At 48.3% G+C, this 25,588-nt stretch overlaps 1 protein-coding gene and 1 long non-coding RNA gene across 2 annotated transcripts in view; one reads left to right on the top strand and one right to left on the bottom strand.

Moving 5' to 3' along the window:
- The window catches only part of Trpm8 (transient receptor potential cation channel subfamily M member 8), an 87,362-nt gene that overhangs the window by 49,761 nt on the left and 12,013 nt on the right, over positions 1-25,588 (top strand). The window contains exons 13-21 of the mRNA XM_042679153.1: positions 23-118; positions 1,831-1,960; positions 5,486-5,631; positions 8,141-8,253; positions 8,914-9,130; positions 12,354-12,445; positions 13,724-13,865; positions 15,085-15,256; positions 17,323-17,500. Coding sequence (XP_042535087.1) covers positions 23-118; positions 1,831-1,960; positions 5,486-5,631; positions 8,141-8,253; positions 8,914-9,130; positions 12,354-12,445; positions 13,724-13,865; positions 15,085-15,256; positions 17,323-17,500 — 1,286 coding nt within the window. The remainder of the gene's footprint in view (positions 1-22; positions 119-1,830; positions 1,961-5,485; positions 5,632-8,140; positions 8,254-8,913; positions 9,131-12,353; positions 12,446-13,723; positions 13,866-15,084; positions 15,257-17,322; positions 17,501-25,588) is intronic.
- Positions 11,384-22,030, bottom strand: LOC122107435. The gene is made up of 3 exons (XR_006147353.1): positions 21,970-22,030; positions 13,698-13,704; positions 11,384-11,396 (listed from the first exon to the last, which is right to left on the bottom strand). It is a non-coding gene; the product is annotated as an uncharacterized LOC122107435 (long non-coding RNA).

Raw genomic sequence — 25,588 nt, 5'->3', positions numbered from 1 at the left:
CCCATCCTCTGACCTCTTCCAGGATGTGTCTTTCACTACTCGACACCCCCTGCAAGCTCTCTTTATCTGGGCCATTCTTCAGAACAAAAAGGAGCTCTCCAAAGTCATCTGGGAACAGGTATATGTCCAGATGATGGCTGGATTTCTAAGCAATGCATGCTTGTTTTTTGGAACAGGTTTGAATCTCTCAAAACTTTCATGCCTAATCTAAGGCATCAGCAATGAAATGGTTCATCTGGTGGGGATGGGTATGGCTGTGCCTCTGTTTGCATGTCATCCAGATGTGTCTGCAAGGAGCTGTCCTGAGGAAGGAGCCATCCCTGGGAGTCCTTGGTACCAGGCTCCAACTCTCAGGTGTGTGTGAGGATGTGATTGCTTCCCAAGTGCCTGAGGCATTCAAATTTCATTTAAAAATTCATTTCTAAGAGCTTGCTAAGCCTGCACAAGGCCCTAGTTCCAACCTCCAGTGCTACAAAACACAAAAATTGTAAAAATAGTATCTACCTTTATTACAATACAAATAAGGAAACAACCTGTAAAATTTTTGCTTTGGCTTTTTTTTTAAGTTCTCTCCTCTTTATATTTTGGATATTAGGCCATTGTCTAATGTGTAGTTGGCAAAAATCTCCCATTCTGTAGGCTGTCTTTTTAGCTTGTTGCCTATGTCCTTTACCATGCAGAAACTTTTTAGTTTGATACAGTTCCATTTATAAAGTCTTTCTTTGATTTGCTGTGTTTCTGGATCTTTATTCAGAAAGTTTCTGCTTGTGAGAAGCGGTTTTTAATATTTCTCCTACTCTTTACTGTAATGGTTTCATGGTTTCAGGTCTTACAATGAGGTCTTTAATCCATTCTGAAGTGATGTTGGTACAAAGTGATAGGTAAGGATCCAGTTTCAGTTTTCTGCATGTGGATATCCAGTTTGGGCAGCAGCATTTGTTAAAGAGTCTGTCTTTCTTCCAGCCTATGTTTGTGGCTCCCTCACAGAATGTTAAATAGCAGTAGGTCTGGGGGTTTATTTCTGGGTCTTCTGTTCTCTTCCTTTGGTATTCAGGCGTGTTTTTATGCCAGTTCCAGTTGTTTTCATGGCTATGGCTTTGTCATAGAGTTTGAAGTTTGGTATTGTTATTCTTCAAGCCCTATTCTACCTGCTAGGATCACTTTTGCTGTTTGGGATCTTTCGGATATTGTTGAACTGAGACACAAATCCCTGCTATGTTCTTATCCAGCTTCTCCCAGGGAAGATATGGGAAGCCATACTTCCCACTGTCACAGTCATGATGCCAGTTTCTCATGCTGTTTGTTAAGGTGTGTGTGTGTGTGTGTGTGTGTGTGTGTGTGTGTGTGTGTGTGTGTGTGTGTGTGTGTGTGTGTTGGTACTGGGGCTCCAACTTAGGGCCTTGTGCTCTCACTTGGTTTTTTTGCTGAGGTTTGGTGCTCTATGATTTGAACCACCTCCTCTACTTCTGGCTTTTTTGTTGGTTAATTGGATATAAGAATCTCAGAGAGTTTTCTGCACTGACTTTAAACTGTGATCCTCAGATCTCAGCCTCCTGAATAGTTAGGATTATAGGCATAAGCCACTGGTGCCTGGAGATATATTTTCTTTTTCTGTGTTAATCCTATGCTCCAGACCACAAGCGTATATATTCAGGTTCGAAGCTATTGTTGTGCTAATGTCAAATTTTACTTTGAATCATTAGCAGTAGTTGAGATGGTACCATTTCCTGTTGTGCTGCCAGTTTATCCTTTCCGATGCTCATGTCTGCCCGGCCACTTAAAGAATTTTTGAATTAACCTAAAATTCTCCACCCCAACCCCCATGAAAAGACCCGAGGCTGTACTCTGGCAGCTCTAGGAGCCAGCAAGCTTCTGAAGACCCTGGCCAAAGTAAAGAATGACATCAATGCTGCTGGGGAGTCTGAGGAGCTGGCCAATGAGTACGAGACCCGTGCAGTAGGTAAGTCTCCCGGGATTGGGGTGTCGTGGTGTGTGGGGGTCTGTTGTGTGGGAGGTTCTTGCTGGTGGCAATCGTAGGCCAGGTGGCTGAGGTAAATTGTGTGTGAGCTATTCTTCTGTCCCAATGGAAGACACTGTGGATCTCTCAGCCAAGCGTATATACACTGTGCCCGGGCATCTTGCTTCTGGTGCTGACTGACTTTCCCAAGAATGAATGTGAGCATCCTGGGCTGTGTCTTCTCCACGTAGGGCCAGTTAGGGCCACACTCAGGCTTAGGTCTAAGGAACTCAGCACCTCGGGGAGTTTGGGATGGGTTTCAGGATGTTATTAAGACCTGTGACAGCTTAGATCTTACTTGATTTGTAAGCTCACAAGTAAACCAGCTATTACCAGACCCCCCCCCCCACATACACCATAACCCCTCCCCGCCACAACTTCTGATGTATCATCTGGGACAGAGTTGGCTTATCGCTGATGGGAGGGGCAGCAGCTGGGTTCCCATGTTTTCATACCCCCTTGGCAATACTGGAACTAGTCGGTATTGCTTCCCTGGAGCTCCCTGAAGTTAGGGATCTCGGATCTTCCATCAGAGCTGCAGGTCAGGTCACTCACTACCTGAATGGAAGAAGAGAGAGGCTTGGTGAAGCCTCACTCTCCTGAGAAGTCTCTGGAGGACACATGGGGTGGCTGGTATTGCTGTTCCATCCTTGGTTGAAGCTGATCAGTGCCATTTTATGCAGAAAACCAGGTCATTAGGGCATGCTTTCAACTTGTTTGGAGTTTTCCCTTTGAACGTGACAGGTTTAAGTTGGTAGTGTGGTAATTGTCATGTGTTTGACTATTGTGTTACCTGATAGAAAAAATACCCACGCTTTTAGTTTCACAGTAAAATAGAAGCATGCAATTATTTCTTTAAATCTTATAAAGTTTCAAAGATATAATCTTTCTTTCTTTCTTTCTTTTTTTCTTTCTTTCTTTCTTGTCAGTCATGGGGCTTGAACTTTGGATCTGGGTGCTGTCCCTCAGCTCTTTAGCTCAAGGTGAACACTCTACTACTTGAGCCACAGCACTACTTCTGGGTTCCTGGTGGTTTATTGGAGATGAGTCTCACAGATTTTCCTGCTTGGGCTGGCTTTGAACATTGATCCTCAGATCTCAGTCTCCTTAGTAGCTATGATTACCAGTGACTAGCTATGTTTATTTCTGAATGACTTCAGTTAAGCAATGGTTTTGAATATCTTGACTTTTGAAAATTTCCTCTCAGAGCCAGGTACTGGTGGCTCATGCCTGTTATCCTAGATACCTAGGAGACTGAGACTGAGGACTGTAGTTCAAAGCCTGCTTGGGCAGAAAAGTACTTGAAACTCTTATTTCCAATTAACCAGCAAAAAGCCAGAAGTAAAGCTGTGGATCAAGTGGTAGGGGGCCAGCCTTGATCCAGAAAGCTAAGTGAAAGCATGAGGTCTTGCGTTTAAGCCCCAGAGCTGGCACTAAAAAAAAAAATCCTTCAAGGAACTGCACTTCAGTGTCTTTTTCATTAGGTCTTGGAATACAAGAACTCCCTAGTGCAATAGGTTCCTAAGTCTTCTACTATTATTTATTTGTTTATTTATTTATTCATTTTTATTGTGAGAATACCATACAGAGGAGTTACAATTACATGGGTAAGAAAACGAGTACATTTCCTTCCTTCCTTCCTTCCTTCCTTCCTTCCTTCCTTCCTTCCTTCCTTCCTTCCTTCCTTCCTTCCTTTCTTTCTTCCTTTCTTTCTTTCTTTTTTGGGTCCGGTCGTGGGACCTGAACTCTGAGCCTGGGCGCTGTCCCTCAGCTCTTCAGCTCAAGGATAGCGCTCTACCACTTGAGCCACAGCACCACTTCCGGCGTTTTTCTTTTTGCTTATGTGGTGCTGAGGAATCGAACCCAGGGCCTCAGGCATGCAAGGCAAGCGCTCTACCACTGAGTCACCTTCCCAGCCACATGGGTACACTTCTTATCAAGCATTGTTGCCTCCTCTTTGTTTCCCCTTCCCATCCTTTCACATACTCTCCCCGCCCCCCGACCCGGTCCTCCTCTCCCTCCATCAAAGTTGTAAAGTTCGTTTTTCGACATAATGACTTGTACATCTCATTGTTGCAATGGGTCCACCTGTATCGCTAGTTAATCGATTTGTTTTTTCCAAACCTCTCCACAAATTATACCAACAGCAAATACAGTGAAAGCAGGGGTTATATCTTGGGGGACGGACATACAAAGCCACATAGAAATCATCTTGTAAATATGTTAGAAACAATTGCATGAAAGGAAAAAAAACCATTTGAATACTTATCTTGGGGTTCATTCCCCTAACATCCACTTATCTGACCTTTTCTGCTTGACTCAGACATATACTAGTTATTGCAAATAAGGGAAACCATGGGACCTATGTTTCTTTGGGCCTGGCTTACTTCACTTAATATAATTTTTTCAAGTCTTTCCATTTCTAACAAATAGGGCAATGTCATTCTTTCTGATGGAAGCATAGAATTCCATTGTGTATATATACCACATTTTCTTGATCTATTCATTTACTGAGGGGCATCTGGGTTGGTTCTATATCTTAGCTATGGTAAATAATGCTGCAATAAACATAGTTGTGCTGGTAGCTGTAGTATGGTCTTGTGATCATTTGAGTAAATGCCCGAAAGTGGGATTGCTGGGTCATAGGGGAGCTCTATATGGAGTCTTTTGAGGAACCTCCATACTGCTTTCCAAAGTGGTTGAACAAGTTTACACTCCTACCAACAATGTAGTAAGGTTCCCTTCTGTCCACATCCCCTCCAGCATCTGTTGTTATTAGAGTTCTTGATTATAGCCATTCTAACTGGGGTGAGGTAGTATCTTAATGTTGTTTTGATTTGCATTTCTTTTATGGCTAGGGAGGTTGAGCATTTCTTCATGTGTCTATTGGCCATCCTTCTTTCCTCTTCAGAGAAGTTTCTCTTTAAGTCTTTAGCCCACTTATTTATTGGGCAGTTGTTTCTTTGAAGATTTGTTTTTGAGGGATTTAATTTTTTAAGTTCCAGGTATATTTTAGATATGAGACCCTTGTCTGTTGTATTCTACTATTTATTGTTGTTGTTTGACTGGATATTTTCAGGCTGTGATTTATCGAGAAAGAACTATCACCCAGAATTCACATAAGGCAAATGAGCTGGAGGAGAGGCTTCCTTAATGAAGGGGAAGCAGCTGGTCTGGGGTTCTTGCTAGGGGTCAAGGCTCATCTGTCTACATCCTACAAAGCAGCAACTCCCTGTACTCAAGGCAGCTCAATCTACCAGCCTGTGTTGACATGTTCTGATAACCACAGTACCCTTAAAGAAACTGTCAGCCAGGGTCAGGTTGTAATGCCCTCCTCTGTGCCTTTAAGTGTCCAAGTTCTTACACCCAAGCTCTTGGTGGATTCGGGGGGTTGGCAGGCAGGAGGAGCTGGCCAGTTTGCTCGATTTGCCAGCTCTGACTACAGACCTCTCTCTGATGATGATGCAGAGCTGTTCACGGAGTGCTACAGCAGTGACGAAGATCTGGCTGAACAACTGCTGGTGTACTCTTGTGAGGCCTGGGGCGGGAGCAACTGCTTAGAGCTGGCAGTGGAGGCCACAGACCAGCATTTTATCGCCCAGCCTGGGGTCCAGGTAAGCAGCATCCAGTCCTCGGACAACATACCCAGAAAGGGGCCTTGACATCAGCTGCAGAAATAAATAAAAAAACCTCATAACATTAAAAATAAACCTTCTTACTAGGCTCTGATGGCTCACACCTTAATCTTAGTTACTCAAGAGGCTATGATCTGAGGATTGTGATTTGAAGCCAGCCCAGGCAAGTCCTTGAGAATCTTACCTCCAATTAATCCTCAAAAAGCTTGAAAAGAAGTTGTGGCTCAAGTGGTAGAATACTAACTCACAGACAGTGCCCAGGCCCTGAGTTCAAGTACCAGGACTGGCGCACACACACACACACACACACACACACACACACACACACACACACACACACACTAAGCCTTCTCCTCCAGTATAAAAGCCATTGCAGTGGAACGGGGCCAATGATGATATGAGAGACAGCAGCCATAAGCATTGGTAGATATCCTTACTTTAAGAGATGATGATACAGGGGGCTAGGAAGGTGGCTCAGTGGTAGAGTGCTTGCCTCGCATGCATGAGGCCCTGGGTTCGATTCCTCAGCACCACATAAGTAGAAAAGGCTGGAAGTGGCGCTGTGGCTCAAGTGGTAGAGCACTAGCGTTGAGCTGAAGAGCTGAGGGGCAGCGTCCAGACCCAGAGTTCAGGCTCCACAACTGACCAAAAAAAAAAGAGAGATGATACAGGAATGGGACTGTTGGCCATTAATGTAACATAATACGGAGACAATCAACTTAAAAAGAAAAATGGTTTACTTGGGCTCACAGTTTTGGAGGTTTCAGCCCATGCTTGCTTGTCCTCATTACTTTTGGACCTCTGTGAGGTGACACTGTGTGGTGGGAGTGTGTAGTGGAGGAAGATGCTCAGCCAGGAAGCTAAGAGTGAGGATGAGGAAGGGCTGAGCGCCCAGGTACCCTTCCAGGACATGACCCCAGCTACTGAGACCTCCTACCAGGCACCATCTCTAAAAAGTTTTACCATGTCAGGGCTAAGGACAGTGGGCTTTTGGAGGACATTTAAGATGTGAACCATTGTAATGGGGAATGAAGTAATCATGAGCTGGGTCTCTGGACCCCCCCCCACCCCCCGTCTGGGTCCTAGTCCACAATATCCTAACTAGGTTCGGGGTTTTGAGTCTTAGTGTCTCACCTGTGAAATGGGGATGGTAACGGGGGATGGTAACAGCTACGGGGAAAGGCTGCTAGGAGGCATCAGCAAGGTACTATGTGGATGGGGCTGGTCTTTACTTGAGCCATTACAGTTACAATTATTGCTTATAGTAAGACAGAAACTTATGAAATGGGTGAAGTCAGTGTTCATGTTCAGCTGGAGGGGTGTGGTTCTTAGATGCAGGGTGAGGAACTGGCCATACCCATTATATGTTTCTTCTTCACAGCATACATGGAGGTGGGGAGCATTATCATCAGGAAGGTTCTAGAACATTCCCTCTGCTTGCGCCGCTCAGAGGTGGCAGGGCTATATGTAGCTAGTCTGTGACTTCACAGATTGTCCTGATACCCTGTGCCAATCTGTTGAACTGATAGTTATATACTCTGTCCTGTACCATGAGACAAGGAGAAGACAATTAGATGGAGTGGGGAGAGGCAGACATTGTACTAAAACTCTGTAACCTGCACTGTTACTCCAACCTGGGAGATTTACCCTACTCCCTCCCCAACCCCATCTCCCTCCACCCAGCAGGTACAACATGGCTGGTGCAGCCTGCCCTTCTTGATCCCCAGGGCAGAGCCCAGGGCAAGTCTTCCTTCCCTTCTTCCAACCATTCTAAGGCAGGTGCCAAGGCTGTGGGCTCAGCATGCCAGTCCCAGCTTTTGTGAATGGCACTGAGTGGACCTTGACATTCCTGTTCTGGCCCCAGACACTGCAGCTTCTCAGGCTCTTCGTGGAGAGCCATGATTTCTTTTGAGCTGGTCAGATTTTTGCCCACCCTGCAGCTCTCAGAGTCAAAGTGAGTTTTTTGATTTTTTACCTTCCAGGAAGCCCTCCCGGCCCACCCTCAGGGGCCAGTACAGATGGAGAAAGCTTTTTGATGCATTTCATCTTAAATTGATTTTGGTCTCTTCCCTTTCTGACTTCCTTTTCATTTCTCAACAAGGGTGTCTCATTTGCCACCAGAAAGGAGTCCCTGGAGGCTGCACTGAGCTTGCTTGAATTTTGTCTCATTAAAGAGAAAGGAGTTAGGAAGATACTTGTTTAAACCCACATAATAAGAATTCGAGTTGGTTAAAAATTCATAGGTTTATTGAATTTGTACGCACACAACTCTTTTAAAGCTCATATAACTGAACTTACAAAAAGACATCATCAAACAGCATTTTAAATTGTTTACTTGTGGCGCCTTAGGATCTTGGTAAATTGTATGAAAGAGAGGACTGGAGTGGTTATTGATCTTGGAGGGTGTGAGGCTGAGAAGAAAGTTTGTAAACATCCCCTGTACAATTGCATTGATGAGGACCTGTGTTCTTGATCTGTTTCTCTATAGAATTTTCTTTCCAAGCAGTGGTATGGAGAGATTTCTCGAGACACCAAGAACTGGAAGATTATTCTGTGTCTGTTTATCATCCCCTTGGTGGGCTGTGGCCTTGTATCATTTAGGTATGAACCTTGGCACATGGTTATTTGTGAGTGTGTGTGTGCACCCGCATCCCTGGGTGTGCTTGAGCATCTGTGTAAATGACTGTGACACTCTGAATGCAGAACCTTCACCATGGCGCTCTGCACTTGGTCTGGTACCGCCTCTGCTTTTCCTGCGTTTGATTTCACACAGGTAGAGATAAGGTTGTGTCTTCAGTTTCCTAGGCGGGAATCTGGCCTTGCTAATCATGTAACTCCAGGCCTCCATCTTGATTGGATCCATCTTAGGCCTTGCCAGTTCCCCCAGCTGAGGGTTGGCTCTCTGTAGCAGGGGAGGAGGGCTGTTGCCTCCGTGTGTACGTGTGCATGCGTGCACGGATGTTGCGCATGCGTGGGCCGCCCTTTTGGACGCTGCACATGCGCGGGCTGCCTTCTTGGACGCTGCGCATGCGCGGGCGGCCCTCGTGGATGCTGCACGTGTCCAGGCTGCCCTCGCGGATGCTGCGCCTGCGCGGGCCACCCTTGTGGAAGCTGCGCATGCTCGGGCTGCCTTTGTGGGCGCTGCGCATGTGCAAGCTACCCTCGTGGATGCCGCGCATGCGTGGGCTGCCCTCTTGGACACTGCGCGTGCGCGGGCCGCGCTCGCACGTCCAGGACGCCCTCGCGCCTCTCCCTCTGCAGGAAGAAGCCCATCGACAAGCACAAGAAGTTGCTTTGGTACTACGTAGCCTTCTTCACCTCGCCCTTCGTGGTCTTCTCCTGGAACGTGGTCTTCTACATCGCCTTCCTCCTGCTCTTCGCCTACGTGCTGCTCATGGACTTCCACTCGGTGCCGCACACACCCGAGCTGATCCTCTACGCGCTGGTCTTCGTCCTGTTCTGTGATGAAGTGAGGCAGGTAGGCCGCGCCGCCCCCGCCGGCGTCCGCTTCCGGGTTCGCAGGTGCCCCTGACCCCGCGCATGCGCGCGCTCTGACCCCGCGCATGCGCGCTCGCTGCGCTGCGTGGCGCCGGGACCCGAGGCGCCCGGCCCGATTCCTGGCGTCCCAGCCCGAGATGGCCCCACACGGGTCCCTCACAGCCGCTGGCGGGGTGTGGGGGCCCAGTGGGGGGCCTGGGTTCCCACCCCTGCTGTCCAGCAGCCCGCGCCTGCTGGGCTCCTGACATGGCCGAGGCCCGCGGGCGGCACCCCGGCGGCCTTGGCTCTTCCAGGGCCGGAAGGACTGCTGGTCTTTGCCTCTCTGGCGCTTGTTGGTGCAGTGCACGGCCCCCATGCCCGTAGAGTGCCCCTCCGTGTGTGATTCTGTGTCCCGAATTCTCCATGTCCTGCCCTGTCCTTCCTTTGGTCCTTTCTGGACATCTGTCATATTGAGTCAGGGCCAGTCAACTTCAGGGGGACTTCCTCTTAACCCACTCAGCCGTGTCTACAGCGACCCAGTTTCCAAAGGAGGCCACAGTCCAAGGTTTTCTCTGTCTCTGTGTCTGTCTGTGTGTCTGTGTCTGTCTCTTAGCAGCTATCCTTTGTTCCTTGGCTTTTCTTCCTCACCATGACAGGTCGTGGGGAAGAGCATCAGAGGAGGGGAACTGTCCATGGGAGAGAAGCACAAGCTGCTGGGACCTTGCGCACTGGGGGGATGGGGTGCCAGACCAGGCCAGAGTGTAGCGTGTGAGGGCCTCACAGCCAGAGGGAGGGATGCCATTAGAAGAGGGAGAGAGAAAAGGAAAGGAAGAGGAAGGAAGGAAAACAGAAGAATCAAGTAGTAAAGAAGGAAGAGAAGATAGGGGAAGGAAGAAAGGGAAGAGGAGGAGGGAAGTAAGGAAGGAGGGAGGAAGATAAGAGAAAAAGAGGAAAGATAGGGAAGGAATTGCAAATAGGCAGTTTATAGGTAGTCACTTGATGTCCTGTTGTGAGGTGATATTTGACACAGAGGGTGCGTGTGAGTGTATCTATTCAGTCTTCTTTCTCTCTTTCCTTTCTTTGTTCCTTTTTATTTTCTTTCCTATCTTCTTTCTTTTCTTTTTCTCTTTCTCTCCTTTTTTTCTTTTGTCTCTTTCCCTCCTCCCTTCTTCCCTCCTCCCTCCCTCCCTTCCTTCCTTCCTTTCTCTCCCTTTCTTGCTTTTCCTTTTGTCTCTTTGCCTCCCTCCCTCTTTCCCTCCCTCCCTCTCTCCTTCCCTCCTTCCTCTTTCTTTCTTTGTTTCTCTTCACACCTCCCCTTCCCTCCTTCCCTTATATCCTCTCTGCCTGCCTGCCCTCCCTCCCTCTCTTTCTTCCTCCCTCCCTCCCTTCCTTCCTTTGCTTCATTGGTGTGGTGCTGAGGATTGAGCTCAGAGCCTCTTTGTGCACTGGTTTCTTTTCAGTTAGGGCCTCCTTTACGGGCTGTGGACCTCCTACTGTGCTCCACATACCACTGGGATGACAGGCCTGGGCTCCTCCCTGTGCCCAGCCACTAGTTTGGATAGAGTCATGTGAACTACTTTTTCCCAGACTGGCCTCAAAGTACAATCCCCCAATCTCTACCTCCCATTTTGCTAGATTATAGGCTTGAATGGTCACATCCCGCTTCTTTTTTTTTTTTCTTTTTAAGTGCTATCTGCAAATAATCCAGATTCAATTCAGCAATCTTGAGTTGACAGAGCCCTGTGCTAAGTACAACAGTGTGCGCTCAAGCCTGGCTCTGCTGTTTGAGGTCATTGCCAGCCTGGAAGAGCCTGTCGTTAAAGAATCTGCCACGGGGGGTCGCTGTTTCCCTCTTCTCTGGTCCTTTGCAATCCTAAAGGGAGTTGCTTCCGGAAAGAAACTCAATGCTGCTGGCCGGGTGCTGTCTTAACCTGGTTGGCACTTGTTGGGAGGGGTGTGGAGAGGAGATGGGGGGAATAATCCAGAACAGGACACTGCTGATTTCACATTGTGTTTGGGACTCAGAGCGCTGTGGTCTCTCAGGTCTCATGCTGACCCCTTGTCCCAAGGCAGATGCCGCGGCGACCACTGGGGACTTTTACGTCCCTCTCAGCTCTGCCAAGCAGACCCTGCACGTTTATGCACAGTGGCAGACGTTCCTTCTGCTTTTCAGTCCTGACCCTGGTGGGTCTGTGCACGATGAGGCATGTGGTGAACACCATCTGGGGCTTTGCCAGTCTTTCCACAGGGGAACACAGGTCATTTCCCTCTTTGTGGGTGCTGGGTTTTACAGCCATCTCCCGCTTTGTCCACGGGCTCTCCTGTGTGTGCTGATCCCAGGGAAGGAGACTCTTCTTGAGAAGTTGGCCGTGTGTCTCGATGCATGTGTCATAGCTTGCAGGATCTCTGTGGAGTGGGGGATGTGATGGACAGAGGGAGGTTCAGAACCGTGAGGGCTGCCATGTATGAGGCAAGAGCCCCAGCCTCCCTCTCTCGGCCTCCCCGGCCCAGGGCAGTGCAGGAAATCTGTACACGGAGAACCAGACAGGTGCAGACGGTAAACTCACACAGGGAAAGGGTGAAGCGCCAAGGGCGTTGATTTCCTGACTTGCACAGGTCACTGCGCTTTCCCTACCTGAGCTGGCTTGGTGGGAACTCCTGCCTTTCCCCCTTTCATTTTAAACATATTTAACATAAGCTATATATCATGGAGTGAGACAGTTGAGAGTCCGCATCCTACCTAATCCAGTCCTTAGGTTTCAGGAGCCTGGCCCGGGGTTTAGAATCTGGTGGGATTTTGAGTTCCCAGATTGAATTTATGTATCACTACAGCGTTTTAGAAGGAAGTTCATTAACTGAAAGCTTTTCTTTATAGCATGTGCCAGGGAAGTTTTAGAGTGAGCTCCCAAATCAATGATACCATCAGTGTAGCTGACACCCCTTCCTCATAATGACACAGCACCCCATCTACCACTGGATGTGGGGGCCCCGATGTTTCACATGGAGCGCTCACTCAGTAGGTGCATCTTGAAAGACCAGGAGAACACAGGAGCCCTTTGCTGGACTTTGCCAGGAGCACAGGAATGGCAGCCAGCCCCCTGCATGAGCATGAGGGCGTGATCCGTCTTGCTTAGCCCATCACTCACTGGAGAAAGTGTGTGACCATGAAGAGGTCTGGGGGTGGCTGTGTTTCCAAGTGTCCCTCTGTCCCTTCTGTGCTGCAGTGGTACATGAACGGGGTGAACTACTTCACTGACCTCTGGAACGTCATGGATACGCTGGGGCTCTTTTATTTCATCGCAGGGATCGTGTTCCGGTACGTAGCCAGCCCGCCTCACTGTCCCAGGCTCAGGCATTTGGAACACAAAAGTGGAGTGGAGCTCTGGACATCCGAAGCCCACGGGAAGTCCGTGGTGCCACTTCCCCATTGGAGACCGTTGTCCAGGCCCTCATGTGTGCTCTGTGAGCCACAGTTTGCCTGGCAGCAAGTTTGTGTCTCCTCTCTTCCCCTTCCTGGTGATCTGTAACCAAAAAGAAAAAAAGGGCTTCTTTGTCCTCATTGGCATTTGGGACAGATAATCGGAAATCGCAGAGCACAGAGGGCAGTGGAGATGTTAAATATCTTCCAGTATCGGTTCTTAGATGCCCTAGACTTTGGCTTTCATGCTGGCTGTGGCCTTCCAGGTGCCAACACACTCCAGCACAGAGCCAGAGCCTGTGACTAGATATGCAGAGGCACAAGCAGGGTGATTCCATGTCATGGAGAGGGGGTGGGCCCCGCCGTGATCCCCATTGCCCGTGCCCCCGCCCTCAGTGCCTGCCTGCCCACTGAGCTTCACAGCTCCCGTTCTGGAGTGCACATGTGTGGCGCCATCTTGTAGAGCAGCCACACCAGCTCTGCTGCCAGCTGTGAACACCCAAGAGCTCACCCTCCTACCTGAAGGTGGGGTAGGGACCATCCTCAGCCTTCCTACATCAGTCCAGTTGGCAACACATATGATTTGATCTACGCGTTAGCAGGTGGTTAGCCAACTGAGTAATCTGGTGAGAAGGAGGTGAATTTATTAGGGGGACACTTCAGCATCTAGTAAGGGGTTGGGGTCAGGGTTGGCATCTCCTTTGGCATTTCAACCCAAAGGAGTGTCGAGAATGGTTGGTTATTACAGACCTCTACAAGGAAAACTATAAAGCAATGAAGAGGGAAACTGAAGAAGACACTAGATCATGGGATTTATGGGTTGTATGGATTTCATGGATGGGTAGAATTAATATTACAAAAAAGGCTGTATTTATTAAAACTATCAGCAGATTCAGTGAAATCTCCACTGAACAACAGCAACGAAAAGGAATGATTGGTTCCTATAGGACTGTCTCAGGGTGAGGGATGGGGGAGGAGCCTGTGGGGCTCAGCTTTGCTCAGTTCTGACCCAGTCCTGCTCTTCCATGGTGTCCCAGCAGGAGAGCCCCAGTGCTATTTCTGGCCCATTTCCACACACTTTGTGCCCCAAGCCCCCTGCGTGTGGATCCCTTGAAAATGGAAATTATAAAGTGCTTTTCCAGTTATCTACAACTGATCTTTTCCTTCTTCTCATAGGCTGCACTCTTCTAATAAAAGCTCTTTGTATTCTGGACGAGTCATTTTCTGCCTGGATTACATTATATTTACCTTAAGGTTGATTCACATTTTCACCGTAAGCAGAAATCTAGGACCGAAGATCATAATGTTGCAGAGAATGGTAAGAGCCAGGTGGAGCCCTGGGCAGCATTACCGGAGCTCTGTTCAGAGTTCTGTTGGTGGCTGGAGGGAGTGTGTGACCTGTGGGATGATGGTGGCGTTCATAGTCGGGAGGCTTGTTCTCCACGTGTGTTCCTCGGAGCCTTTTCCAGATGACAGCTTCAGAAAACAAGGCTTGAGAGCTAATTTAGAGCCAAGCACAGGTCGCTCATACCTGTAGCCTTAGCTACTTAGGAGGCCGAGATCTGAGGATCATGGTTTGAAGCCATCCTGGGCAGGAAAGTTGCAAATTAGCAAAAACCTGCAAGTGGAGATGTGGCTCAAGTGGTAGAGTGCCAGCTTTGAGCAAAAAATGAGAGAGAGTATAAGACTTTGAGTTCAAGCCCTAGTATTGGCATGCACACACACGCACACACACACACAATACTATATTTCTTGTGCTGCTAGATTTCACTCATGGCTGCCATTTGAGCAAGTGGTTTGCTGAGGGCGTGGTGGGGTGGGGCTCTAGAATCACAGACATGGGCGGTGGAATCCGAGGGCTGCAGTTCCACAGTGATGCATAGAGCAAGGACCATAAGCTAAAGCACATTGTGTGACACAATCGAGGGCAAGTGCCACCTGGAGAGATGCTGTCTCCTAGCGCAGCCTCCAAACAAGCAGACCTCTGCTGTTTCTGTCTGGAAGTCAGATGAGTTGCATCAGCTCATCTCGAAGTTCCTTTCCAAAACTGAGATTGATTTTGTGGTTTCTAACTCAAAGCATTTCGGAGGCACCAGCCACTATGAAGTCATGCTGTGTGTGCAAAATGATGTAAGAAAATTAAACCATCCATTCGTGTCCCCGAAGGACTGCTGCTACTTTCCTAAAGAAATAATTTAGGATTTCAAGAACCTGCATCTCAGGCAGTGTGGACACAGGAAAGATTGCAGGAAGGACTTCCCAAATGGAGGTTTTTCTTTTGTTCTTGAGTTGGGCGCTCTGTCAGCCACGGGTGAGCTGTTTGAAAATGAGTAAGCAAAAGTACACGCGTCGGGGTTAATTGTGGAAAATAAGATGCCCTAAGATCTAAAGGTGAAAGTGTTAATTTTTTAAAAAGCTAATGGCTGAGCAGCTGGTTCAACCTGCTTTTCTGGGCCGTGGGGCTTCGCCCTCCCTCGAGGCCATGTGGGCCAGCCGCGCTGGGCCCAGCCTGACTGCTGTCCTGTCCCCCTCCACAGCTGATCGACGTGTTCTTCTTCCTGTTCCTCTTCGCGGTGTGGATGGTGGCCTTCGGGGTGGCCCGGCAGGGTATCCTCAGGCAGAATGAGCAGCGCTGGAGGTGGATTTTCCGCTCGGTCATCTATGAGCCCTACCTGGCCATGTTTGGCCAGGTGCCCAGCGATGTGGACGGTAAGCCTGGCGTGGCTCTGGGGTGGGGGATGGGGTGCTCGGAGGAGGAAGTTGCTTTGCTGGCCTGCCACTCAGGCCGCAGCTTCAAGTATGCCCAGTCCCCCCGCCCCTCCCCGGGGTCTGGCATCCTCAGTTGAAAATGAACCCCTCTAAATGTTTTCTTTGCTCCTAAAAAAGAATCTCACCTAGCACATTAATAAAAGTGTGTGTGCATGTATGTACCAGCACTGAGTCCTGAACTCAAGGCCTTGAGCTCTTACTTTGGCTTGGTTTGTTTGCTTGGCTGGTGCTCTACCACTTGAGCCACATCTCCAGGTAGCTTTTTTTGTTGGTCATGGGGCCTGAACTCTGAGCCTGGGTGCAGTCCCTTAGCTCCCCAGCTCAAGGCCAGTGCCCTACCACTTGAGCCACAGCACCACTTCCGGCTTTTTCTGCTTACGTGGTGTTGAGGAATCCAACCCAGGGCCTCATGCATGTAAGGCAAGCGCTCTACCACACCTTCCCAGCCCCTCCAGGCAGCTTTTTTGATGGTTTAACTGGAGATGGAGTCTGGAGGCTTTGCTGCTTGAACTGGCTTGGAACTTTGGTCCTCCGGATCTTAGCCTCCTGAGTAGGACTTGAGGCGTGAGCCATCAGCTCCAGGCTTGGGATGCTGACGATGGTGTTGGCTGTCGGCTGGTGTCCTGCTGCCGCGATCAATCCTGGCAGCTTCCCAGAGCCGGGCTGGCACGTGCCACCAACAAGCGGCATGCCCTTGAGAAGCGCTGCCAGCTTTTTATCTCTCAGGTGCTCTGGGGGTCAGCCTTCCTGCCTTTCTAAGGGCACTCTGCTGCCCTGGGCTCTGAGGATCATCCCTGGCCATGAGCAGCTCTAAGGCCAGGGGTTTGTATCTCCCCTTGCCCCCTCCCTCCCTCCTGCTCCCCCTCCCTTCCTCCCTCCCTCTCTCCCTTCTTTTTCTCTTTTTCAATCTTTCTTTTTCTTTTTCCCAAGCCTATTACTGATTTCTCTTTTGGCTGGTCTTGGGACTTGAACTCAGGGTCTGGACACTGTCGCTAAGCTCTTCTGCTTGGTGCTCTACCACTTGAGCTCCAGCTCCACCTCTAGCTTTTTTAGTGGTTAATTGGAGATGTAACTTTCATGGACTTTCCCGCTTGGGGTTGGCTTCGAACCACTATCCTCAAATCTCAGCCTCCTGAGTGGCTAGGATTACAGGCGTGAGCCGATGGCCCCTGCTCTCCCGCCTGTTTGGAGCTGAGCCTGCCCAGACACAGCTGAGCATGTCCAGGGAAAGGTCCCGTCTCCTATCTAGGCTCAAGGTTCCTCCAAGGTCCCCAAGCTGGGCAGCTTCTTAGGGGCACAGCTGTGCGTGCAGGCCAGAGCCCACTGCGTCCTTCATTCCACTCCCACATTCCGGCCTCAGCGACTTGAGTGGATTTTTGTCTCCACAGTGTCCTTGAGTCAGACTGCTTGGTTTCACCTGCTCCGTATCCAAGCTGTCCTCATTCCTGTCTGCCAGGAGCTTAATCACAAGCCCCACATGTCCTTCTTGGCTTTCGCATGGTCTCTGCTGCTGCCAGAGGGCCCTCCCATGAGACACAGCTGATAACCCAGACTGATGGCTTCCCATTGCTTTAGTATACAACTCGGAAGTGTGGCGTGTCTAGTCACTTCTTTCATGTGAGAGGTCAGTGTTTCCAATCGCCACCACAGGGCCTTGACACATGCTGGCCTGGGTAGGAATGCTCTGGGCCCCTCTTCCTCCCTGCTCATTCCTGTAGCTGGCTCCCACCTTCTCCTTATGGCATGTTCTTTTGGAACCCGTCCCTGGTGCCCTGACCTCTCAGGTGGGTACGAGGATACGTGCCCACTCAAGGCTATGAAGCCTGACCCTGTTGCCCTTCCTTTGACTTTGGCTTCAGTAAAGTCCCTGGCTTACTTGGTAAGTACTGACTGATAAACGGGCAGCCACCCGAGGCCTTCCATGACGGAGATCCTGTGTCCTCCGGGCTGCCTGCCCCTCACCCTTCTAGAAGGGCCTCACTGGCCCTCCACATGTGTGCCCTCAGGGACCACCTACGACTTCTCCCACTGCACCTTCTCCGGGAACGAGTCGAAGCCGCTGTGCGTGGAGCTAGATGAGCACAACCTGCCCCGCTTCCCCGAGTGGATCACCATCCCCCTGGTGTGCATCTACATGCTGTCCACCAACATCCTGCTGGTCAACCTGCTGGTCGCCATGTTCGGGTAGGCACTCGGACTCACACCTACCCCAGGCCGGCCCCGGGCCGGCGGCCATAGCAGCACAGCACCCGTAATGATGGGTTTAGAGGCAGGGTCTTAGGGGAGCAGTAGGGGACCATATCACAAACAGCATGTTCGGACAAGCAGTGCTTTACGTGGTCAGCTTGTGTTGGTGGGCGAAGGGTTTGAACTCAGAGCCTAGTATTTCCAGGCAGGTGCTGTCCAGCTGAGCCACGCCTCCAGCCTCCATGGCCTCTGTCCACTTGACAGCAGGGACAAGCACCCGCAGCCACCGTCAGTAAGTACAGACTGCGTGCAGCACCCTGGCCACCGCTCCCCAGGGTGCTGTGGCCACCACAGTGCTGGTGGCTCAGCCCCAGGGACTCAGTGACTCTCGCACTTCAAGGGCTTTAGTTAGCCACCATTTTAACACATTTCATGTAGATAAAAGTATAAAGGCAAAGCCTGCCCTTTGGGCTTATGTAGAATGAGTCTGAAGTGAAAACCTGGTACGTGAAAGGTACTGGCTTTGGTCATTCTCCTTCGTATGCTTAGACTACGGCTGTTTTCTTTCTTCTTCCTTAAAGGGGCTTCAAAGAGCGCAAGGTGGCCATTTTAGCCCAAGAACTGCTTCATAATGTTGAAGGTACACAGTCACTGTAGATACATGAATTCTAGCACTGACAAAGCCTTTATAAGCAACCATCTAATTTTAAGGATTTATTGATTAAACCTTGATGTGAAAGAGGTTTTTGTTTCAAAACCAGAAGCTATACATGACAAAATAAGCATACTTGGTTTCGAAAAGCACTTTTTTGTTTTAAAGATGAAAGAGACCAGGCCAGCCATCAGTGTGTCACACCTGTAGTCCAAGCAATTCAGGAGGCTGAGATCTGGAGAATTCAGTTTAAGGCCTTCCTGCTCAGAAAAGTCTGCCAGACTCCACTTCCAATTTATCAGTAAAAAGGAAGGCTAGAGACATGGTCTAGGTGGTACAGTGCCAACAGAGAAAGCATGCAGTCCTTAGTTCAATCCCCCATACTGGCAAAATCCTCTTTGAAGACATTCCTTCTCCCCCCCCCCCCCCACCACCAAGAAGAGACATCTCCCATGAAGTGATGCATGATAGATGAGGGACATTTTTGCCACAGGTATGAGAAATAAAGGCTTTTATTCGTGGCCAAACATGACTGGAAGCTTATCAGAAGAAGATGCCTCACAGCAAAACTGCCAGAGACAATGGCCAAGTACTCAGAAAGGGAAAATCCACACGGTGGTCAATAGCATAGGAAAAAAGGAATTTACCTCAAGGACAGGACATTGGTGTGAGGTGCTGGGTGTGAACCCACACAATGAGCAGAAGTTCAAGGAAGGCTGTGTGGTTGAGGAGGAACCTAAGAAGGATGGTTGCTGATAACTCTTTAGAAGCCCAACTTCCTTGCATCTGGGACTCTATCCTAACTATGAGCATAGACACGTGTTTGTGTACACACACATATACACATGCACATAAGTGTATCTATGCGCATATAAGTGTAAATACATATGTATATGCAGAATGAAGTATAAGTATATGCGTATGTACATAGGGACATATGTATACTTCACTTTGTGCCTGCAGGGATGGTTCTAGAACATCTGTGCTAAAAAATCTCGGCAATTTCGTTGAGAGATCTCAGAAAGGTTTCATTATTCCATACCGTAGCATTCTGGGTAAATTGCAAGCTTCCTTCCTTCCCCAGTGAGGCCATCTATGGCCAGGCCCAGCTCCAGCGTATTTCCAGCCCAGCCATGCAGTCCCTGCCAGGGCATGTATTTGTCCCCAAAATAGGGTGACCTATTACACACACACACACACACACACACACACACACACACACACACACACACACACACACACACACGTGTGCTTTTGCACATACTCCTCCCTCCAGATTACCAGCTCCGTCCTCTTCTCCTCTTGCCGGTGCCTGCTCTCCTCTATGGTGAAGGCCCCTGACACCCTTGTATCTGGGCCCCAACACTCCCTCCTCTTAAACAGTAGCAAATTGTCTTTCCAATCCGGTCAGCTCCGAGAATGGTGCTTGCCTATACTCTCCTCATCCAACACTTCGTGGGTTTGTTTGTGGATGAAAGGGACAGGGCTTTGCTAGCTCATCCTTCAGTTAATGCTTACAACCTTAGCTTCCTGGGGCATTCTTTACGGAGAAGCATGTAGGTGAATCAGAGACCAGGAGAGACCCAGAACAGGTGTGCAGCCTTGTGCCAGGTACCTGAGCCATGAAGATCATGAAGCCATTAGAGGCCTTCATGAGGCAGTGAGCCGCTCTCTCCTTGCCCACCCAAAGCTGCTGGCCAGGGGAGGTCTCAGGAGCCGGACTGCTTCTCATACGTAGGCCGCCACTGTCAGAGAGTCCAGCTGGGAGAGGGCCTCGGGTGCACACTCAGTCCCGAAGAAGCAGGCCTTCTCCAGAAATTAGATCCAAAGGCCAGCAGCTCCCAAGGCCATGGCCACTGTGACAAGTCCATTTAGTGAACCTCAGACTCAATGTTCCATGAGCTGATCAAAAAATCATGCAAGAGGACTGTGTCCCCTGTGTGTCCACTGCCTGAGTTGAGGGGTTCAGGGTCTGCTCTGTGAGGAGACAGCCCCAGGCCGTGCCCACAGTCTGCCACCACATCACAAAACTCATTTAAAAGTGGAGCAACCTTATTTACTGTGCCCCTTGGGGCACCAGGGGCATTGCTGTGCTCTCTGCATGGTACTCAACAGAGGAGAAACACACAAACACCTGCGATTATTCTACAGCAAGATAACCAATTCCAGTCTCTGAACAGCTTCCCCTTGGCCAGAAGTGAACTGAAAGTCAGTGGGTGACTCTAGGCCACCTGCCCTGACGATGAACCCACCCAGCACACCTCCGATGAGGACTCGCCAATCTAGAATCATTTCTAGACTCAACCAACGATCTAGAATCATTTCTAGAACCAGCCAATAATCTAGAATCGTTTCTGAGAATACACTTCTTAATTCTTAGGAATAATAACAGTAGGCTTATAAATAGAAAAGTAGAAGAAAGGAAAAAAAAATCACCAGATACAAACTACAAAGTTTGTGTTATTTAGCTCTCTTAAGGGACATTACAGAAATGGAGGACCAAAAGAAGGTGACATCTAATTGAAATGATAGTAGTTAATGCAATTGAAGCTTTCCCATGCTAAACACAGGGTCAAATGCTGGATGTGTGCTCCCTGATGTAATTGTTAACTACTGTGTCAGTATAGTCTAATAATGGTTCCCAGTGAGGAGTCAGACACAGAGGATATATCCTAGTGCTGAAGGAAGAGACAACGTGTAAACGTTTAGTAGAATGCAATGTCATGCAATATAATGTAATATAATATGATACATGTGGTATAATCAGCATGACAAGTCCACTTATAGAGAAAGACGTTCTTCCATGGCTGCACTGTGTCTGTCAGCAGCAGCCGGTGCATAGGGGTAGCTTCTCTCTCAGGACTGGGTACTTGTTGCCTACAGTGTCGGTGGGGATGAAGGAGAAGGGCAAGAAGGCAGACACAGATGTTTGCAGAGTCTTCTAGGCACACTAAAGTACATAGACTTTTCCTGAAGGGCCAGGGGAGTTCGTGGGCCTTTACACAGAGGTATGGCTCATGTTGGCTATGGTACTCGGGTAGCAGCTCTATATGCCAAGTTGGATTATTGTTCAAAACCCGTGGCATGAAATCGCTGGTTGTCTCTTCTTGTTGCTGGCAGTTGACTTTCTGTTTCCTCCTCTCCACTCCATCCTGTGAAGTTTATCAATGGCATATTCTAGGATCTTGTTGAACTCATTTCAGGCTCATCCACCTTCTTCCTATTTTCTGTTGTAAAACCACTTCTCTTTTAGAACAGTGAGCGTAGATAACCTACCTCATGCGCAGATGGCCTCTGGAGTTTAAGGATGAATATCTTTTTGTTCTGTTTCAGTTGATGGTGAGCTGTTTATTCCTATGCAGGTGTCTGCTGATGGGGGCTGCCCACCGAGGCTGTTGGCACCTCCACTCTCCCGGCACTGGTCTTTTCTTGGTGGTGTTTCTTTCTTTGGAGTCCTCTCTTCAAGTGACTTCCACATCATCATGTTGCAGAATGAGAGGGGAGCACTGTGTGCTGCACACTGCAACTCACACACCAGGCAGTCTGAAGGGTACCAAAGTCAGAGTCACCCCCTATCCCAAGGCCTGGGCAGCACTGTGGTTGGCTTTTTGCTGGTAGGCCAGGGAGGAGTGAGTGACCATCAGACATTGGTGAAAAACTGGGAGAATAAGCTCACCAGATAGAAATGGAATTTGCATTTCTTCTGAAATTCTAATTTTATTGTCAAGGAGATGCACAGAGAGGTTACAGTTATATTAGGTAGTGATTACATGTCTTGTCTAACTTGTTACCCCTTCCCTCATTTCCAACACACTGTCCTGTGAGTATCGCTGCTGCCTAGGTCCCCCTTTGCCCTTTGTCTCACCATTTTGTTGGTTCCTTCCCTTCCCTAGTTCAGATAAACATATATGCAGTCAGTACCAGGGTACCAAAATCGAACACAGTGACAACAGGGGATAAACCATAGGGGGAAGACACAAAAGAAAAAAAGAAATCATGTAGTACATTGAGAACAAGAACAACAAAGAAAAAAAAAACCTCTCGTGTCCATCTCTTGGAGTTCATTTCGCTTATCATCATCTTATATGGTCCTGTGTATATAGGTATTGAGCTATTCTGCTCATCTGCTACTACCATTATTTTGACATTTACTTTTGCCTTTGTGATTTTTTATTTTTATTTTTACAGAATTTCGCATTCTGGTTTGATCAGCCTTTCTATTTTTTGTTTTTACTACCAAATGGCTTTCATTACTGAGTCACTACTATTAATTTTTTTTTTATCATCTTCACATCTGTTACCCAAGTTCTTCCTTGTTTTTCACATCCAAAGCTTTCCAGGCTTTCCTTGCATTTTTAATTATAAGAAGCAGCCCAAGGCTCATCTTGTAAAACTTTCCTTCTCTCTCTTTCCAAGAAAAAATACCTTGTGAATTTTATTGTGATGATCTTTGTAGAATTATTAAGGAGAAATTAGCTACTAACTATTCAGAGAAAATGGTATTATCTCCATTTGCTTCAAATATTTGTGTATTGGTATAGTTTTGTGGTTTCTTTCATATGGCTCTGGCAGATTTATTATTTTAGCCACTTAGGTTGTGAATGAGATTATTTTTGTTTGTGTCACTGTCTGCTTTTTTATATGTAATAAAAGGTCTGTTAGAGTTTTGCTTATTTATTTTGGAATAGCTTTTCTTGAGTTTTCTCTTTTTTTTGTTTCCTTTCACCATATAATGAGAGGTTCCTTTTCTTCCTTATTTATTAAGCTTCCTCCTCTTCCTCATTCTTCCTCTTCCTCCTCCTCTTTTTCTTCTCTCTCTCTTCCTCACCTTCTCTCTGACTCTCTCTTTTCTCCTCCTCCGCTCTATCTTCTCTGTCCCTCCCTCCTAATCAGAAAAGGATGCTGAACATTGTCTAAAGACTTTCTTGCAGCTTGAAGTCATATTTTCCTTTTGATCTGGTATTATGATGTATTGTACAAACGATGAATTATACAAAGGTTTTAATATTTAGTCATCCTTCTGTTCCATGGTCACAGCCTCTTACTCCTTTCACAGAAGCTTCTGGATTTCATTTATGCGTGAGGCTATCTGAATCCTAAACGTCTGTTAGATGTTAGGAACATTTCCAATCTCAGTGAATTTCTAAGATTTTGTCTCTCTTTGGGGGATTCTGCTTCCCCCTCCTGTCCTGCTCAGCTGTGGTTGCTCATCTGATCCCAGGAAATGACCTCACCTCTCCCACGCATCTCCATTGCCTGGGACGAGACTCCAGAGGCGCAGGATACCATGTGAGATGCCACATTGAAGGCAAACAGCAGACTCCTTTTGTGGAAGATGCCAAGGGCTGGTGGTGGACAGGAGAAGCCCTGAATTGGGGCTGGTGAGACCTTTGGCCAAAAGAAAGTGTCTAAGCCACTCTGATGCTTGTGTTGCTGTGAGGTGTAAATGTGTGTGCGTGTGCATGCGTGTGTGCATACATGTCAGCAGCACAAGGCCTTCTCTGTAGTGTTCATCTCTACAGACATGAAAAACAATGGCTAAAGAATACAAAAGTCACTTTGGGAAAAGGCAGTTTGAAATAAGTGCTTGGTTATCAGCCACTTCTTGGAGATCCCATGTCTATTTGGCTGAGTCTGGAACTGACTTGCAAGAGAGAAGCAACATTGTGGAAGCACAGCCGGCTTACCTGAGCCCTGCGGGGTGTGGGTACCTAGATTTTCCATTTCTCTGGGGAAGGATGCTGCTTGTGAGCTCTTTCTCTGTCCCCTGAGGTGCTGAGGAAGTTGCTAATCCAACAGGATGGTCCTAGATGTCACTTGGTTTGGGCTGCAGAGCAGAAGAAGCAATTCCATGCAAGGCAGAGCTCTTTAAAATAGAGCAGGATGCAGTCTCAGAGCTGGGTTTCATAGGCCCTGGCCTACATCCTCCCCATGCCAGGGCCAATTGGGGCCGGCGCCTGCAGGCCTGCTCTGCATGGGCCAGCTGGGCCCTTTGCTAGATGCCATGCCAGTGACCTTGTGTCCATCTGGACTGGCCTGCTTTCCCAGCTCATTGTCCATGGAGGGCTGTCCAGAAGCAGGTGAGGGAGGGGCTAGATCTGGATACAGGCTGCAGTTTGCCTATCTCCATTCTAGAGAATCTAGAAGGGCAGGTGTTTTCCACTGACCACGCGTGGTCAGGTGAGCTGAGGGCCCCATACGTCTTCCTCCTTGACCTTTTCCCCACCCTCCACAAGGCTAGGAGGGATGTCCATGTGCCAAAGAAAACATCTTCCTCGCTCTGTGCATTGCAGATGTCCTCTCTTTGTTAGGACTGATGAACTGCTTTTGGATTCAGACCTCTGAAAACAACAGTTTCACGCATTAAAGTAGATGCAGCTGCGTGCGTGCGTGCGTGCGTGCGTGTGTGCGTGTGTGTGTGTGTGTGTGTGTGTGTGTGTTTGCTGTGAACAGTCAGTATAATCCTTTTTGGACTAGATCCACAGCAATTTAAAGATGTGTTGGAGGACAATAATTTGAATAATGATCCTTGTTTTGGCACAAAGCAGCAAACTGTGATTTTTCTGGCAAGTTCTCAGCCTGAGCATCATTAGTCTGTGGTGCATTGGTTGGTGTGCTGGATGCTGGAGGTGCAGGCAGAAGGTGGGTGATGATGCTGGCAACCTCCAAGCAACCTGACCTACATTCGGAAGAAACGTGGTTAGATTCCATCTTTTGTGCTGTAATCTGCACAGTCCTGTGTGTCTTTCACCTAAAAAAGTCTGCTCCATGGAGTCGACAAGGTTAGCCACGTAACCATTTTACCCAGACTCTGTGAAGGGTAGATGCTCAGTCAGCCTGAATGTCTCCTGTAAACAAACTCGCCCTGGTCAGCAGACCCTGTGTGCATTACAGAGTGCTTTGTAGACATCAAAAATGCCAAGTCACCCAGTGAGATGTTCTTGAAATAGAGTTATCACTCAAGCCATGTTTTGAACAAGTGTAGCTGAAACATGATACGTTTTCTCTACTGCAGGAAGATAGTGTCCAGGAGGGCAGGATTGCTGGGCCCAAATTCTGTGTTCGACCCTGACTAGTTGAGAGACTCAAGGAATTGACTTATCTTTGTAGTGTCACAATTTCCCCAGTTCATTGTGGAGGATAATAGAATCTGTAGAGTTATTTGCAGATTAAATCAGCTAATATATAATAGAATGCTGGTAATAGTGTCTGGTTGATAAGAAGTGCTACCTGTCTTGTGCCTTAGCTTGATTTGCACATAGAAAGTCAGTGTATAATTAGTTTGGAGGCAGAACATTAAATAGACATAATTTTTTTTTTGCTGGTCATGGGGCTTGAACTCTGGGCCTGAACGCCGTCCCTCAGCTTTTCAGCTCAAGGCTAGTGCTCTACCACTTGAGCCACAGTGCAACTTCCTAGACACATAATTTTTA

This window comes from Dipodomys spectabilis, unplaced genomic scaffold (assembly GCF_019054845.1).
Source record: "Dipodomys spectabilis isolate Male_0828 unplaced genomic scaffold, ASM1905484v1 ptg000051l, whole genome shotgun sequence".
Lineage (NCBI taxonomy): Eukaryota > Metazoa > Chordata > Mammalia > Rodentia > Heteromyidae > Dipodomys > Dipodomys spectabilis.
The sequence above is the reverse complement of the archived record's forward strand: the minus strand, read 5'-3'. Positions and strand labels throughout refer to the sequence as shown.